Raw genomic sequence first — 16,810 nt, 5'->3', positions numbered from 1 at the left:
CACCTCGATGCCCACAGGCCCTGCTCAGACTTCTCCCTAACTCTGAACTTGGAGATTTGACTGCTCAGTCACCACAAGCTCAGCTAGTCCACACTGAGTCCTGCTGTCTTCCCACCGGCTCCCGGCCTCGGGGAAGACTGCGCCATCACGCCCACTGCTCAAGCTCACACTCTCTTCCCTCTGACCCGAAGCAGCAAGTAGACGTCTCAGTTCATCTCAATTCGGGTTTCCCTCCAACATCTCCCCTCTCCCCTCCCCCACCTCTCCCCCAGGCTAAGCTTCTTTCTCCAGTGGCTTCCTAACCCCTTCTCCCATTTCCCTCCTGCTCTCCTGCCCATCACTCTGCACGGGCAGCCTGTGTGCTCTCACAGAAGGCAGTTAGATCAGGGGACTCCCCGACATGCTGAAGAATGACCCCAGCGTCTTACCTGGTCCCTTAGGGCCCCAACTGGCCTCTCTCCCCATCTCTGCACTCACTCCCGTCAAGTTCCCTCAGTTCACCACTGGCCTTCCTGGCTGTGAACTCGGCCACCCCAGGGCCTTTGTGCAAGCAGTTCCTTGGCACCTGAATGGCTCCTCCCTGTCGGCCAAGTCTCGGCTCAAATGCCACTCGTCTGAGAGTCTTTCTTGACCCCCTGAACTGGCACTGACCAGGCGGTCACCCCCTATCGTGTCACCCTATTTCACCGTCCTTCCAGCCGCGACCACTTCCCAGTTGTGCGGGCTTGTCTGTCTCTCCCCCAGATTGTGGGGACAGGGGAACAGGGGCTGAGTCCCCACTGCTCAGCACGCAGTAGGAGCTTCACGAGGATTTGCGGAACAAGTGAACTTCCCAGAAAGCTAGCAGGGACCTGGGATGACCCCAGGAAGCCCTCTGCAGCCGGAGAAGCCTGGGCAAGTCCAGTCCGCGTGCCGGGTCGGGGAGGCCGGTACCTGCACCAACAGCTTGAGGCGCGTGATCCTCTGGAAAGGCAGGATGAGGAAGGAGGACAAGGGCAGCCCCCTGCACTTGGGGTCCAGCTCCAGCTGCGCAATCAGCTCCCGAAAGGCCGCCTTCTCCTGGCTGGGGACACAGACACGAGAGTCGGTCTCCGGCTCGCAGGAGGCGTGAATCAGAAGAGCACGGGGGGCCTCGTGGGAACCAGACGGCCCACGGGCACAGGGTACGTGTTGATGTCGTTCCTTCTTTCCTTTTCGTGGAAAAGAAACTGTTCGTGTACAAGTCAGATAACAACAGGGGCTTCACGTGCCTGGCCCCTGAAAACTTAGCAAAGTGTGCTGTGTGTGGGAAGGCAAGGATTCCTCGTGTGGCCAAGTCTGTGACTCAGACGCACAAGTTGGTGGTTTACCCTGCAGGGAACCGTGGCGAGGTGAACCCACGTAGTGACGGGGACAGCGGCGGGCTGGGGGCGGCTGCCAGAGGAAAGCTGTCCTGTTCCTGCCAGCAGAGATGGCCTGTGTGCAGGTGGCTCAGCAGGGGGGGGGGGGGGGTGCGAGGGGCGACAAGGGCTCCGGGGACCTGCAGGGCCGCTCTGCCTCTATCTCAGGTACACGGGGTGCACACCAGCACACCCTCAGCACGGCAACGCCTACGTCCTGTTCTCCTGTATGCTCGTCTCCCCCAGGTTTGTCCTCAAAACGGGCATCCTGATTCCCTCAAGTCCCAATTTTCAACCCCCAAATGTAAGACCTCCAAACCCCCGAATGCTCAAGTTTTAAAACATCCACAGTTAGCCACAAGGCTTGACAGCAAGGCCCAGGGCAGCGTAACGTTCGGATGTTACTTCTCAGAGAGACCTTCCGTGCTCCTGAGTCCAGGTAGGGACACATCACTGGTGACGGTCACTGACACGTGGCGCAGAAGTGTGGACACTTCAGAAGAGGCTAGTTGACTGAGAAGTTATCTCATCAATGGAAACCCCAGGCGAGTTTACAAGGGCGCAGATCAGGGACGCCTGAGGGGCTCAGCCGGTTAAGCATCTGACTTCAGCTCAGGTCACGATCTCACGGTTCATGAGTTCGAGTCCCGCATCGGGTGAGCTCGTGCCCTACTTGTCTCCCATTCTCTCTGCCCCTTGCTAACTTGTGACCTCTCTCTCTCAAAAAAAGAAAAAAAAAAAATTAAAAAAAAAAATTGGGCAGATTAGTAATGAACTCACCACCAAAGACTTCCTCCTGCCCCGTCCTTGCCTTTGTCTCTGGTTCAAACCATTTTCCTGACCTCTTGGGCCCCAAGGGGGCCTCTGGGCCTCAGACCCTCTTCTCTAAACCTCACAGAACTCAGCCCAGCCGTTGTGGACACAGGCCCAGCGGGTGCCACGGCTGACTGTCTTGGGGTCGACATTTCTCTAGTGACCCCGGAACCCCCGACATGTGCCAGGCTTGGGCACCATCCCGGGAAAGCAGAGGTGCAAGGACTGAGCGCGGTGGCACCACGGGAGGAGCCACGGCCCCACTGCCGGGCGCACTCACAGCAGCTGCTTGTAGGTCCTCTCCTGGTAGGTCTGGTTGCTGACGTAGGTGATGTAGACTGAGAAGTGGTTGGCCGCGTAATGGTACACGATGTCGCACACGTCCGAGATGACGATGTTCTCCTCCATCCGGCGCTCCAGCTCCAGGAGAAACCTGCAGGGGGGCGGTGGCTGGGGTTAAGGGCGCCTGGACGGCGACACTCAGGACACGTCTCCACCACCGGGCCTGGCTCCGACAAACCAACAAACGCGACGGGCCGCGATCCCTGCGCCGACGGCATGTTCGGCCACGTCGAGGAATTCTACGTTCAGTGTTTTTAGGTGCTTAACAGCACTAGGGCTATTTTTTAAAGAGACAGCAAGAGACTTTATGTTTTGCATACATATTGATGTGTTCACGGATGAGGTGACCACAGGGATTTGCTTCGGAAGGATCCTGTGGGTGGTGGGGAGGCGTGGGGTGGGGACGCAGGCAAACCTAGATGCTGGGCTAGGGATGGGCTCGTTATACTGGCGTCTCTACTTCTGCATGATTGGAATTTTCCACGGTAAAACGGAAGTCAGTACGTATGTAAAAAGACACCCCTTTCCCAACGGGGTCAGGGGGCAAAGGCCAAGAAGTCTCTCGGCAACCATGTGCCCAAGCCCACTGGGTGGGGCTGCCCCCGGGAGGTGGGTGTCAGTGCGGAGGGGGGACCCACCCAGGGGCCCACAGGGGGCCAGCAGCGCCCGGGGCGCCCCAGGGGTTGGAGGAGCCCCTCCTGCCACACCTTAGCTTCACGTCTGAACGTGCACGGCTGGATCAGCTCATCCAGAAGCCGAGTTTTGCGCTTTGGGCTGCAGGCTCCGTGGCCTCCAGGGAAAATGGTCACTGGATCCTCTACCCCAATGGTACGACTGGCATGCTTTTCTTTTTTGCAAGAACCAATTAGTGGTTGTTTATTCCTCCTCCAGTAAAGTTCCTCCCACCCTTCAAATAGGCAAAACGTAAGCACAGTTCCAAAAATTACTGGAAATGCCATCTAACTGGGGAGAGAAAGCCTAAGTCCAGGGCCAGGCTCTGCGCTGGCTCTCAGAGGGCCCCGGGGCCCCGCGAGCCAGGGTTTCCGGAGTCAGGATGAAGAGCAGCTCACACGGACACCCCGGACCTGGTCAGGACACCCGGCGCAGACCTGCCTGACTGTGGGGGCTCATGGACACTTGTGCTGACGGGAAGGAGCCCGCAGCCCCGTTCAGGGGGACGTGACCTGCCGTGGCACCGTTCAGGTGGCAGAGGGCTGGGTTTACGTATTCATTTATATCTTACTATAGGTCATCCCAAACACACACAAGCAGAGAAGCCAGGGCACCACAGGTTTCAGCTGGGCCCTGGCTGAGGAGAAGGTTCCGGAAGCCAGGCCCCACAAGGACCCGAGCCGGTGGCTCACCGCTCACTGACGGCCATGACGTCCAGGACGTTGGAGAAGAGGATGTGCGCCTCAGACGGGTGCAGGGTCTTCTTCAGACGCTCATTCTCCATGAAGTGAGACACGAGCAGGCTCAGGCTTTTGTAGTACGAGGCCTCGGAAGTGACCAGCTCGAACATGGCCTGCGTCGGGGCAAACACGGAGGAGGAGAGCCGGTGGTCACGTCCCGGGCCTCACCTCGCAGGAGGGCGTCTACCCCGCTCCCAGCGAGACGCAGGCCTGTGTGCACGAGGCCGCGGGGAGCAAGGACTTCCGCACGCTGACGGCCAGCGCGCCTCTGCCTAAAAGACAGACACCACGCGCTCCTGGCTCATGACACTGAAGCTGGAGACCGCCTGACGCCCGAAACACAGAGCACGCGCGAACCCAAGAGGTCAGCCGTGCCCCAAAGCCCCAGCAGCTGCGACGGGTGGCTCGCACAGTCTCCAGGTGCCGAATGGATGTGAAAATTGGTACAGAGGGACGCCCACCTTGACACGCCCCCGAGGACGGCTGGAAGGCCACAACTGCCAACCACAGGTATCAGCAGGGGGTGCAACGTTTACCTGTATCTTTTCACCCTTTAACTTGTCTGAAAACTGAAAAGTGAGCATCTATTATTTCCTTTGTGGCTTAATTTTAAAATGTAATCGATAAAGCAATTTTCATTTTGAAAAAGAGAAAGAAATCCAGAATCTAATGAACTTTTGGGAGGCACCCCTATTCTGTACCGTGACTGTCACCTAATCACCGAGCCCGCGCACACAACAACAGAGTCCAAGGGCCATCCTCCGCGGCGTGGGGCTTCTGTGCGGCGAGGGCGCTCAGATGTCAGCTCACCTTCCTCCCTTGCTCACAAGCAAAGCACCCACCTTCCTGAGACCACCCTGGGGTCATCCTCACCTTCCGCGGTTCCCTGACCGAGGACGGGTTCAGGTTCCACAATAGCTGCCCAGAGGGACCGAGTAGTGGGGTCCCCGCTCCCGAACCGTGTTCACATTCTAAGCTCTGGCAACCTATGAACGTGAACTTGTTTGGGGAAAAAATCCTTTGCAGATGCAAGTTAAGGATATTAAGGACACAGAGGTGCCTGGGTGGCTCAGTTGGTTAAGCGTCCGGCTTCGGCTCCCAGTTTATGAGTTCGAGCCCCACGTCGGGCTCTGTGCTGACGGCTCGGAGCCTGGAGCCCGCTTCGGATTCCTCTCTCTGTGACTCCCTCTCTCTCTCTGCCCCTCCCCCACTCACACTCTGTGTCTCTCTCTCAAATAAATGTTAAAAAAAAATTTTCTTAAAAAAAGTATGTCAAGGATATCACCCTGGGCTGAGAGCCTAAACCCAATGGCGGGTCTCTTTATAAGAGAGATATTTGACACGAGAGGGACATGGGACACAGAGACAAAGCAGGGACGTGAAGCCAAGGCAGGGATGGGGTGACGCAGCAGCCAGTAGGGGCAGACGGATTCCTGGAGTCCGCAGAGGCAGCGAGGCCCGAGGACACCGTGAGTTCAGGTTTCTGGTCCCCACAGCTGGGTGCGAACAAACCCTGACAAGCCACCTAGTCAGTGCTAATTTCTTGTAACAGCCCAGGAAGCTATCACAGGTGCACAGAGGAGGGACGGGGAGCAGGAGAGGGATGGGCAGGAGAGGTCAGTGCCCCGGGCACCCCACATCTCACCGTAGCCTCCCCTCCGTCCAGAACCCTGGTCCGGGGCCGGAGGCTCTGGCCGTGAAAGCTGGAGCTCCAGGGCTCGGGAAGGACAGGTGGAAGGAGACAGGGAGGGACCAGCGTTGGTTCCAAATCCTCCCGGGTCCCCTGGGAAAGGGCACCCAGAAGCTGCCGTGTCTCCAAAAGGAACCAGCAGACGCAGGGGCGGGGTGATGCCCCCACAGTTACCGCTGGACGGCTGAGGAGCTGAGACTCAACCCCGGGGTCTTCCGAGCGCCGGGCTCCCCCTCTACGCCGCCGCAGGCAGAGCGGGGGGCAAAATAAGCAACGTGTTTGTGATCTGGGGGACACTCAATGGCATAAACCTGCCCAGCGACAGTGAGAAAGCTCACAGCGAAGCCCCTCAGGGGACACCCACCCATCAGAGCCTGGGCCACCGCAGAAGAGAGCCCACCTGGTGCCCCAGCGCCTGCAGCTGACAGGAGACAAGCTGGTGGCCTCTCTGGGATCATCCCTGAGTCCCGGTGGCCTGGTCTCCTTAGAGGACGGAGCCACAGAAAGCACAACCCACCAGCCTCGCCGGCGGCCCCAGCACTGAGTGATTCCGTCAACGGCCACCCAGGCCCCGCTAACAAGGGCGCCATCAGGACGACGGGGAGCTTCTCTCTCAGGGGTGAAGTCAAACCACTTTCCTGCTGCTAAATTTAAGTTTCCTAAGAAAACGTCAAGCCATCGCAGCTTGCGAGTTCTAAGCAAATATGACTAACTCCCCACCCCCCCACCCCCACCCCCAACTGACACAGGAGTGTTGCAGACAGGGAAGAAACGCCGGCCCTCACAGCACTGTGAGCACGTAAGCCATGGATGGACCCTTTGGTTCAGACGCCACGGTCCCGGCTCCGAGTCCCACGACATGCCTGCCAGAGGGGGTGACGGCCACCTTGTTCTGCTGAAGGCCGGGCTCTGCGCTCCGATGCTCAGCCCCCGTGCACCTCACACACCCCGAAGATGAGCCGGAGGCCCGAGGGCCCGAGACCACCCTGGCCGCTCGGGTGAGCTGTCCACGCACGGCCACACGCTCCCTGTCTCCTCTGCGGGTGTGGCCGAAGCCAGGGAAAGGAAAGGGGCGGCCAGGCCCTTCCATCAGAGGCAGAGTCCTTTCGTGCCAGCGAGGCCACTCCGGGTAGACACGCTTCCACACCCTGTCAGACCGGTGCCCCGTGAGCCGGCTGGAAGCACAAAGCTTCCCTCACTTCTGCCGCTGGCACCGTAAGTCACAGCCCACAGGCATTAAGCTGGACAGAAGTGGTTCCCAAAAGGCCCCGAGGAAGGAAGAAGCCCTTCCGAGTGTCTCTTTCTTCCAAGGATAAGGACGAAGTCAGATTCCAGAGCCCACGCCTCCACCCAGTGAAGTGAGGTCCGGTCCACGTGGGAAGCTCAAGGAGGGACGAGACTGAGCAAGTTCCCAGGGCCTCGGCCGTCGCATGGCGTGGCGACAACTACCTCGTGGTGTTGCTACGGGCCTGGGTGTCACGTATGAAATTCGAGCTCACCTGCAGCCTCCGGGGGCCCTGGTGCGCCCCCCACACCACCGGCAAAAGCCCACCCATCACCAGCCCCAATTGTGGTTTCCCCAGGCGACCTGGTTAATAAGGTAATTTGTGAAAAAGTTTACACTAAAGTAGGTGGAAACATAAAAACCTCCATTCTTGAAAAGATGTGCAGCCTCACTCACAGTAAGAGAAATGCAAATCAAAACCACGACGAGGTATCATTTATGGTCCAGCACTGTGGTCAAGACAAAACGACTAGATGACGTAGACCGGTGATGCCGAAACAGGACCCGCCCACCTGAGCGTGAAGGCCATTGGGCAATATCTTCCCAAAACTTACAAAACAGGTAACGTTTAACTCAATGGTTCCACCTGGCAATTCCCACAGCAACCGACCGCGTGGCTCTCAGTCTTAAATAACGCAGCGCCGAATGTCCTCGATCCACAACGTTTCTAATGGCAAATGTCCACTGATGGGGGACGGGTAAAATAAATTATAGAACATCATAAACACTGGAGGCCCATAAAGCTAACAGGAACAAAAAGAATGGGGTGCTCCATTTGGGCTGATATAGAAAGACTTTCAAAACATTTTGCCACGTTAAAAAAACAACTACAGGGGCGCCTGGGTGGCTCAATCGGTTAAGCGGCCAACTTCAACTCACGTCACAATCTCGCGGTCCATGAGTTCGAGCCCCTCGTCGGGCTCTGTGCTGACAGCTCAGAGCCTGGAGCCTGTTTCAGATTCTGTGTCTCCCTCTCGCTGACCCTCCCCTGTTCATGCTCTGTCTCTCTCTGTCTCAAAAATAAATAAAACGTTAAAAAAAAATTAAAAAAAAATAAAAAATAAAAATGACAAATGCTAACTTGCTTTGTTAAAATAGTTCCAGGTATTTGTTATAAAACAGGAGATAACTGATGTTCTGTGTGGTGGCTATTGTCCGGCTTAGGCCACAGGGCAAAATTCCCTGCCGCTGCATTGTTAAGGTTTTTCCTGAGGGGACAGATATGTGATTCAACGAGGGTTGGTGAGCAAAGTAACAATCACGATTTAATTTCTTGATAGAAGGATATCATATTAAAAACCCACAATTTCCTTCTAAAAGGGATAGTTTTCTTTTGGAAAAACGAAACCCAAACATGTAAGTTCTAAGTTGTGCAAACAGGAAAAAACCTCCCCAGCGTCACAGGCTGAGCAGACTCAGGTTGTGAGTGATACCAGAGCTGGACAGATGCCCCAGAAGGCCCACACAGGACGGCCACTGGGTCCCCTCCCTGCTTGTCCTGGGCTGGATGTAGCTGAAGTTCTGTCTGCACACGTTGGGGCTGTCCAGCTGCCAGTCAGCACCAGTCTGGGCAGGCGGTCCTCTGGGAGTGTATGTGTGACCCCGTTTCCCCGGAGATACTCAAAATATCATTTCCCGCTCCTTTTTTTCAGGCTGTGCACACCCAGCTCACCAAGACTGAGGACCGGGGCAACTCTGTCTTTTTCTATCTCTTTGCCGAGCCAGGTTACTGGCCCTCGCCAGGGACACAAGCCACACCAGCCGCAGGAGTGACCACTCCCAGTGCATGCTGGGGACGGACGGCCCCTCCAGATTCTTCTGGCGGGTCAGGCCTGGTGAGAGCCAAGTGCTGTCTGATGTTTCCTCCTGCTAGTGACTGTCCCCACCGCTCCCCAGTCCTGGCCCCTCCTCCTTGCTGTTTGCTCCCTTTCAGGACAATTCCGTGTTCCACGGCTTTCCGGGGAAGCCCCTGCCCTCCCCCCGTTGAACACCCTACCCTCTCTACAGCTGCCCCTCCTAACCTTGTCGTTTGAATGTACGTCTGATTATTTTCTCAGACTGTTGTGTTCTCAAACAGGAGCTCCCAAACCTGTCCAAGGAGGACAGTGGGAACCAAGAGCTTCAGAATAAGTTTAAAAACCAAAAAACAAAACCAAGAAAATCCTACCCGACACCTAAGATGGGGTTTTCCAATTTCAGCTACCTACTTACTTAGAAAGGCAGGGAAACGCACAGTTTTACTCTTAAATCCTGACTCGATGACTGATTACGACTCGGGCCTGCCAAAAGGCCATCGTTCGGGGTATTTTCCGTGTGTGAACAGTAGTTCACTGCAACCTGCTGCTTGTGTAGCTTAAGGAGGAAAAGACGTTCCAACAACAGATGGAGCTGGCGGTACGAGTTGCCCGACTTGCTCTGATAAACGAGGAGCTCTGATGCAGAAGTCACCGATTTGGAACAAAAAATCTGAAGGTCTCCCTGTGGTGTCCCTTGCCACGTTTTAACAAAATAGAAACTCACATTCAGCTTTTTAAAATAAACGTGAAGGGCGCCTGGGTGGCTCAGTCGGGTAAGCGACCGACTTTGTCTCAGGTCATGATCTTGCAGTTTGTGAGTTCGAGCCCCGCGTCGGGCTCTGTGCTGACAGCTTGGAGCCTGGAGCCTGCAGCCTGCTTTGGATTCTGTGTCGCCCTCTCTCTCTGCCCCTCCCCTACTCATGCTCTGTGTCTCTCTCTCAGTCATAAAGAAACGTTAAAAAATTTTTTTAAATAAATATGAAAAGTCAGACCATAAAGACTCAGAGCAAGACACACAGAAGCCTGCGTGCCCGCGTTATTTGCTACTGCGCGGGACTATATTTACGGTGAGCTCATCCTAGTTGTTTACAGATCTTTATCGGATCCATAGAAAATGACAAACATGAAATTTATTAAATATCTTTATTTCCTATGCCAATTCTACTACGGATGTCATGTTCCACCATGACTTTTTTTAATTTAAAATATTTTTTTAATGTCTATTTATTTTGAGAGAGAGAGAGTGGGTGTGCAGCACAAGTGGGGGAGGGGCAGAGAGAGGGAGGGAGAGAGAGAATCCCAAGTAGGCTCCACGCCGAATGCAGGGCTCAGTCTCACAACCATGAGATCACAACCTGAGCTGCTATCAAGAGAGATGCTTGACAGACCGAGCCATCCAGGTGCCTATGCGGCCTTTTAAAATTTTCTAATTTGTCGTAAATTCTAGTTCATTCGTTTTTTTCCTTTTTTTTAAATGTTTATTTATTTTTGAGAGAGAGAGACAGAGCATGGGTGGAGGAGGGGCAGAGAGAGAGGGAGACACAGAATCGGAAGCAGGCTCCAGGCTCTGAGCTGTCAGCACAGAGCCCGACGCAGGGCTCGAACTCGTGAACCACGAGATCATGACCTGAGCTGAAGTCAGATGCTTTACTGACTGAGCCACCCAGGCGCCCACGTTCATTCTTTTAAAACACGTTTTTTTACATGTTTTGCCTTTTACGCTGTCTTACTAGATAATTCCCCCATGATTGGGCATTTCGGGTTCTTACCCCCATTCTTCCTCTAACTTTTGCTGGAATGAACATCCTAATAAATATTTGTGCACGTTTCTGATTATTTTTCAAGATGAACTTCTAGGAATAGTAACACTAGACAGTGGACAAACATACTCTTGTAGGGGGTTGGTACAAATATTGGTATACTCTCCCTATCAGCTGTGTTTGAGAGTACTCATTTAAAAATCTCCCCAACACCAGGTTTTAAATATATTTAAAAGCCTCTGCCATTTGCAAGGCCTATGCTTCAATGCTGCTTTAATTTGGACCTCATTGATTAAACCAGTGACGTTGATTTCTTTTTTCCTCCTTTTTTTAATCACTGGCCACTTGGCAGTTTTCCTGAGAATTGTTTTGTCCGTTTTCCTTTGGGATACTCATCTTTTTCTTATTGGTAGAGCTTACTAATTGATAGAAGCCTGGGTTTTGCTGATACATACAACAACAACTAAGTTTTGTATGTTTTTCTTAGAATCAGGCATTTCCCTCAACTGCCTTATCAGATCCAGGACTTTTGAATCCCTCAGGATTTTTATTTTTTATTTTTAAAATATTTACTTTTGAGAGAGCGCCAGCAGGGGAGGGGCAGAAACAGGGAGACAGAAGATATGAGGCACCCTTTGCACTGACAGGCTGACTGCAGTGAGCCCGACGCAGGGCTCGAACTCACGAACTGCGAGATCATGAGCTGAGCCGAAGTCAGACACTCAACTGACTGAGCCACCTAGGCGCCCCCACCCCAAGATTTTTAAGTAGGCAGCCATCCTTCATTGGCAGGTAAGAGTGGCTTTGACTTTCCTTCTTTATTGCTTTTTATCTCTTATTTCTTTCCTTGTCATGTTGGCCTGGCTTGAACTTCCAGAACATCAGCATTAGCAAGATTCATTGTCTTGCCTTTATTGCCTCCAACAAATCTTTGTTCAATGTGATCTTGGATATAGACTTAAGATATTCCTTATACATTTCAGACAGTATCCTGAGTTTTGTTTAGATGGAAATAAATGGACTACTTCCCTTTTCAATGTCTTTGAAGATCAGGACGTTCTTCTCCTCTGGCCCATTGACATGATTCATTTTGGCCCAAACTTGACACTATCTTTGTATTGATGCATATGTGCTCAATGTATGTTATTCTTTTAATGTAGCCCCAGGTTTGATTTTCTTGTGTTTTAGGTAAATTTTTGCCTTAATTCACAGTGAGACAGATCTAGGTTTTATTTTGGGGGGGAGTGTGGGAAAGAGTGCTGATTTTGTTGGGCTGAACAGAAGGAGGACATTCAACCCTTTTTTTTTAATTTTAGTTTTTAAATTAATATGCAGTAAAATTGACTGTTTTGGGGTGCGCAGTTCTGTGAATTTTAACACAAGTATAGATACTTATAACCAATATTGCAACCAGGGCGCACAAGGGTTTTATCAAAGGGCCCCTGTGCTATCCTGCTCTAGTCACACCGTCCCCAACCCTCACCCCTGGCAATCATCCATCTGGTCTCTGTCACTGTAACTGTTGTTCTCAGAACGTCCTACACATGGAATCTTTAGTGTGGAAACTTTCTGGTTTCTTTTGCTCAGCCAGATGCCTCTGAAATTCATCTAGGCCGTGCGTATCAATAGATCTTCTTTTTAGCACAGAGCAGCATGCCATTGTATGCACCTGTATCCATATCCAACGGATAGGCATCCGTATCTGTTAAAGGATATTTGGGTTGTTCCAAGTCTTGGGCAATTATGAATAGAGATACTATAAACCTTCATGTGCAGGCTTTTGCGTAAATGTGAGTTTTTTATGTATGTATCTAGAGTTTTTTATGTGTCTAGAGCAATGGTTCTCAACGAGGAAGTATTTTTGCTCCCTAGGGTACGTTCAGCTAGATCGAGACACACTTGTGGTTGTCACAACTGGGGGCAGAAACGTGTTACAATGCACAGGAGAGCTCCCCCCAACCCCCAACAAAGAATGATCCAGCCCCAAATGTCACAATGTTGCTCTTGAGACACTGGTCTAGGTAGACACCTACGATTGGGACTGCTGGGCTCTATGCTGTCTGTTTCACTTACAAGAGCCCTGAGTTAGGCTCTGTGTTGAGTATGGCACCTGCTTCAGATTCTCCCTCTCTCTCTGCCCCCTCCCCCACTTGTGCTCTTTCTCTCTAAAACAAAACACAAAACAAAATAAAAAGAAACCACCCACTCTTTTCCAGAGCAGCCAGACCATTTTGCAATCCTACCAGCGATGTACATGAATTCTAGTTCTCCCACATCCACACCAGCACTTGGTGTTGTATTTTTTTTTTTTTTTTAGCTAGTGTGTATCATTATTAGGTTTTTTTAATGTTTATTTTTAAGAGAGAGAGCATGAGTGAGAGGGACACAGAGAGAGGGGGTGACAAAATCCAAAGTGGGCTCCAAGCTGACAGCAGACAGCCTGATGCAGGGCTCGAACTCACGAACCATGAGATCATGACCTGAGCCGAAGTCAGACACTTAACCGACTGAGCCACCCAGGCAGCCCTATTATTATTAGTTTTAAGAGGGTTTTCCTTTGTGGATTTCTTAGGGTTTTCTATGTAGACAATCATATCACCTGTGAACAGGGATAGGGACAGTTTGTTTCTAACTTCCCTGCAGACTTTCTCTTTGACTCAGGGACACGTGCTGCTTGACTTCTGTGTTTGGAGATTTTTCTGTTATCTTCATGTGATTTTTATTTTTATTCTATTATAATCAGAGAACATACTTTGTATGATCTGAATTATTTTATTTATTTTACTTTCTAGAATTTATTTATTTTTTATCATTTATATCCAAGTTAGTTAGCACATAGTGCAACAATGATTTCAGGAGTCGATTCCTTAAACCCCTTACCCATTTAGCCCATCTCCCCTCCCACAACTCCTCCAGCAACCCTCTGTTTGTTCTCTATATTTAGGAGTCTCATGTTTTGTCACCCTCCCTGTTTTTATATAATTTTTGCTTCCCTTCCCTTATGTTCATCTGTTTTGTCTCTTTTTTAATTTTATTTTTTAACGTTTATTTATTTTTGAGACAGAGAGAGAGCATGAACGGGGGAGGGTCAGAGAGAGGGAGACACAGAATCTGAAACAGGCTCTGAGCTGTCAGCACAGAGCCCGATGCGGGGCTCGAACTCATGGACTGCGAGATCATGACCTGAACCGAAGTCGGCCGCTTAACCGACTGAGCCACGCAGGCGCCCCTCTGTTTTGTCTCTTAAAGTCCTCATATGAGTGAAGTCATATGATTTTTGTCTTTCTCTAATTTCGCTTAGCATAATACCCTCTAGTTCCATCCATGTAGTTGCCAATGGCAAGATTTCATTCTTTTTGATTGCCGAGTAATACTCCATTGTATATATGAACCACATCTTCTTTATCCATTCAACCATCAATGGACATTTGGGCTCTTTCCATACTTTGGCTATTGTTGATAGTGCTGCTATAAACATTGGGGTGCATGTGCCCCTTTAAAACAGCATCCCTGTATCCCTTGGATAGATACCTAGTAATGCAATTGCTGGGTCATAGGGTAGTTCTATTTTTAATTTTTTGAGGAACCCCAATACTGTTTTCCCGAGTGGCTGCACCAGCTTGCATTCCCCCCAGCAGTGCAAAAGAGATCCTCTTTCTCCACATCCTCGCCAACATCTGTTGTTGCCTGAGTTGTTAATGTTAGCCATCCCGACAGGTGTGAGGTGGTATCTCATTGTGGTTTTAATTTGTATCTCCCTGATGATGAGTGATGTTGAGCATCTTTTCATGTGTCGGTTGGCCACCCTGTCTTCTTTGGTGAAGTGTCTATTCATGTCTTTTGCCCCTTTCTTCACTGGATTATTTGTTTTTTGGGTGTTGAGTTTGATAAGGTCTGTATAGATGGACACTAACCCTTTATCTGATATGTCGTTTGCAAATATCTTCTCCCATCCCATCAGTTGCCTTTTAGTTTTGCTGATTGTTTCCTTTGCTGTGTAGAAGCTTTTTACTTTGATGAGGTCTCAATAGTTCATTGACCTGAATTCTTTAAAATCTCTTAAAGTGTGCTAATGATCCATCTTGGTGAATGTTCTGTGTGCACTTGAAAAAAAAAAAAAAAACCTGTATTCTACTAGTGTTGAGTGGGGTGTCCTATAAATGTCATTAGTTCCAGTTGGTTGATGACAGTCAACTTTTCTTTTTTTTTTTTTTTTAAAGAAAGCAGATTCTGCTTTATTATTTATTTGATATTCTTTTAAGTAGGGCAGCACAGAGCCCAGTGTGGGGCTTGAACTCACGACCCTGAGATCAAGACCTGAGCTGAGATCAAGAGTTGAACACTTAAGTGACTGAGCCACCCAGGCACCACCCCCCACTTTCTAAATTTTTTTTTTTTTTTGAGAGAGGGAGAGAACATGCATGTGTGCACGTTGGGGAGGGGCAGAGGCAGAGGGAGAGAGAATGTTAAGCAGGCTTCAAGCCCAGCAAGGAGCTGGTCGAGGGACTCAATCCCACAATCCTGGGATCATGACCGGAGCTGAAATCAAGAGTCAGACGCTCAACTGACTGAGCCACCCAGGCACCTGAATGACATTCAACTCTTCTATATCCTGATTTCATGCCTCCAGGTCCTACTGATTATGGAGAGAGGGGGTGTTTAAGTGGATTTGTTGCAATGTGTGTGTGCACTACTGATCAGATTTGGTTACTAAGATTTTCAAATTATGTGTGTATTTTCCTCTTTGCCATGTTCTAGACCAGGGGTCAGCACACCATAGCCCATGGGCCGGCCAACTGTAACTGTAAAGTTTAATTGGAATGTCCATCCCTTTGCATGGTGTCTATCTGCGGCTATGACATTATAACGGAGAGCTGAGTGGTTGTGAAAGAGGCCGTATGGCCCGCAAAGCCTGAAATATTTACTATCAGGTCCTTTACTAATGGATGATTCCTGCTCTAGACTTGTCCTGACCAATACAGTGGCAACCTGGAGCTCTTGAAATGGAGGTTGGTTTAAATTAAGTAAAATTAAACGTTTGGTTCCTCAGTTGCACTAACTGGGTTTCAAATGCTCAACAGTCACATGTTGACTGGAGACTTGGAGATGCAGTTATAGAACATGTCCGGTGTTGCAGAAAATGCTGCTGGCCAGCAGCGTTCTAGGCTATTCTAAGCAACAAGGGACTCCTCTGTGCTTTGACCACTTGGCACAACTCAGTCATCTGGGTGCAACATCTCTTCTGTAGATTTTTTTGGTTACCTGGTATATTTTGGTGTTTAAAAAATTTTTATTTTTGAGTTAATTTTTGGTAGCTTATATCTTCCTAGAAAATAATTCTTCACTCAAAACTTTTACGTTATCTTTTGATCTCTACCCTATCTGCTTTCCTTAAGAGTATGTTTGTGTGGGGGGTTTCCCACCATATGTCTCAAGCTGACATCTTAGTTCAGTTAATTTTGTATTTATTCCTTATTTAATAATGAAAGCATGTAAGGTTGTGAATTTTTATCCAAATGCAGCTTTGGCAGCGTTCCGTATGTTTTTAAAAATGTAGCATCTTCCTCATCATCTTTGAAAAAGTCTATAATTATAAGATTTACTTTCTTATCTCAAAGGTTAGGAGCATTTAAACATTTCTGATGTGAGGTTTTTACACTGTTTACATTTATTTTCTTGTTTCACTGCATTTTATGGCAGAGAGATTCCGGCCTGTACAATTTTAATAAACATTCATCGAGCTTTTTCTTATGGCTGTTGAACATGGCCACTCTTTGGTGGTATTTCTGGACACTGGAAAATAAAAGATTGCTTCTCTTAGGAGCAGTGCTGTCCAAAAGAAATAGCAGTCTCAGATACAATTTTAAATTTCTTAGTAACCACATTAAAAAAGGTCAAAAAAAAAAAAAAGGAAAATTTTCATCTGTTTTACTTAATCTAGTGTATCCAGGATATTATGTCAACGTGCAATATAGAAATTATTAATAAGGTACTTTGCTTTCTTTTTATTTGTGCTAAGCCCTCAAAATTTGGCGTGTATTTTACACGCACAACATGTTCCGTTGGGGTTAACCGCGTTAAGGGATCCGTAGCTCCACGTGGAGACAGGCTACCAGTGGGCGACACGCCTTCAGTGACTATAGAGATCTGTAAAAATGTCTTAAACCCACCTCATGACTGTCTTCAGATTGCTTATGTCTGTGGTATATCCCACCCCTACAGAGACAGTATATTGTGTGTGTCAGCTTCTGCTAGTGTTTCTGATGGATTCTGCTCTGTCTGGCTGCCGGTTCATAATAGTTTGTAATATTACCTTTTCATTGTGGAGTGCAC

The 16,810-nt window shown here is 49.8% G+C and overlaps 1 protein-coding gene across 1 annotated transcript in view; it reads right to left on the bottom strand.

Moving 5' to 3' along the window:
- The window catches only part of NGEF (neuronal guanine nucleotide exchange factor), a 74,905-nt gene that overhangs the window by 8,184 nt on the left and 49,911 nt on the right, over positions 1-16,810 (bottom strand). The window contains exons 5-7 of the mRNA XM_049614674.1: positions 3,899-4,059; positions 2,473-2,625; positions 934-1,063 (exon numbers count right to left, since the gene is read on the bottom strand). Coding sequence (XP_049470631.1) covers positions 934-1,063; positions 2,473-2,625; positions 3,899-4,059 — 444 coding nt within the window. The remainder of the gene's footprint in view (positions 1-933; positions 1,064-2,472; positions 2,626-3,898; positions 4,060-16,810) is intronic.

The sequence above is a fragment of the Panthera uncia genome (assembly GCF_023721935.1).
Source record: "Panthera uncia isolate 11264 chromosome C1 unlocalized genomic scaffold, Puncia_PCG_1.0 HiC_scaffold_3, whole genome shotgun sequence".
Lineage (NCBI taxonomy): Eukaryota > Metazoa > Chordata > Mammalia > Carnivora > Felidae > Panthera > Panthera uncia.
Note: the sequence above shows the minus strand (reverse complement) of the source record. Positions and strands in the feature narration are given on the sequence as shown.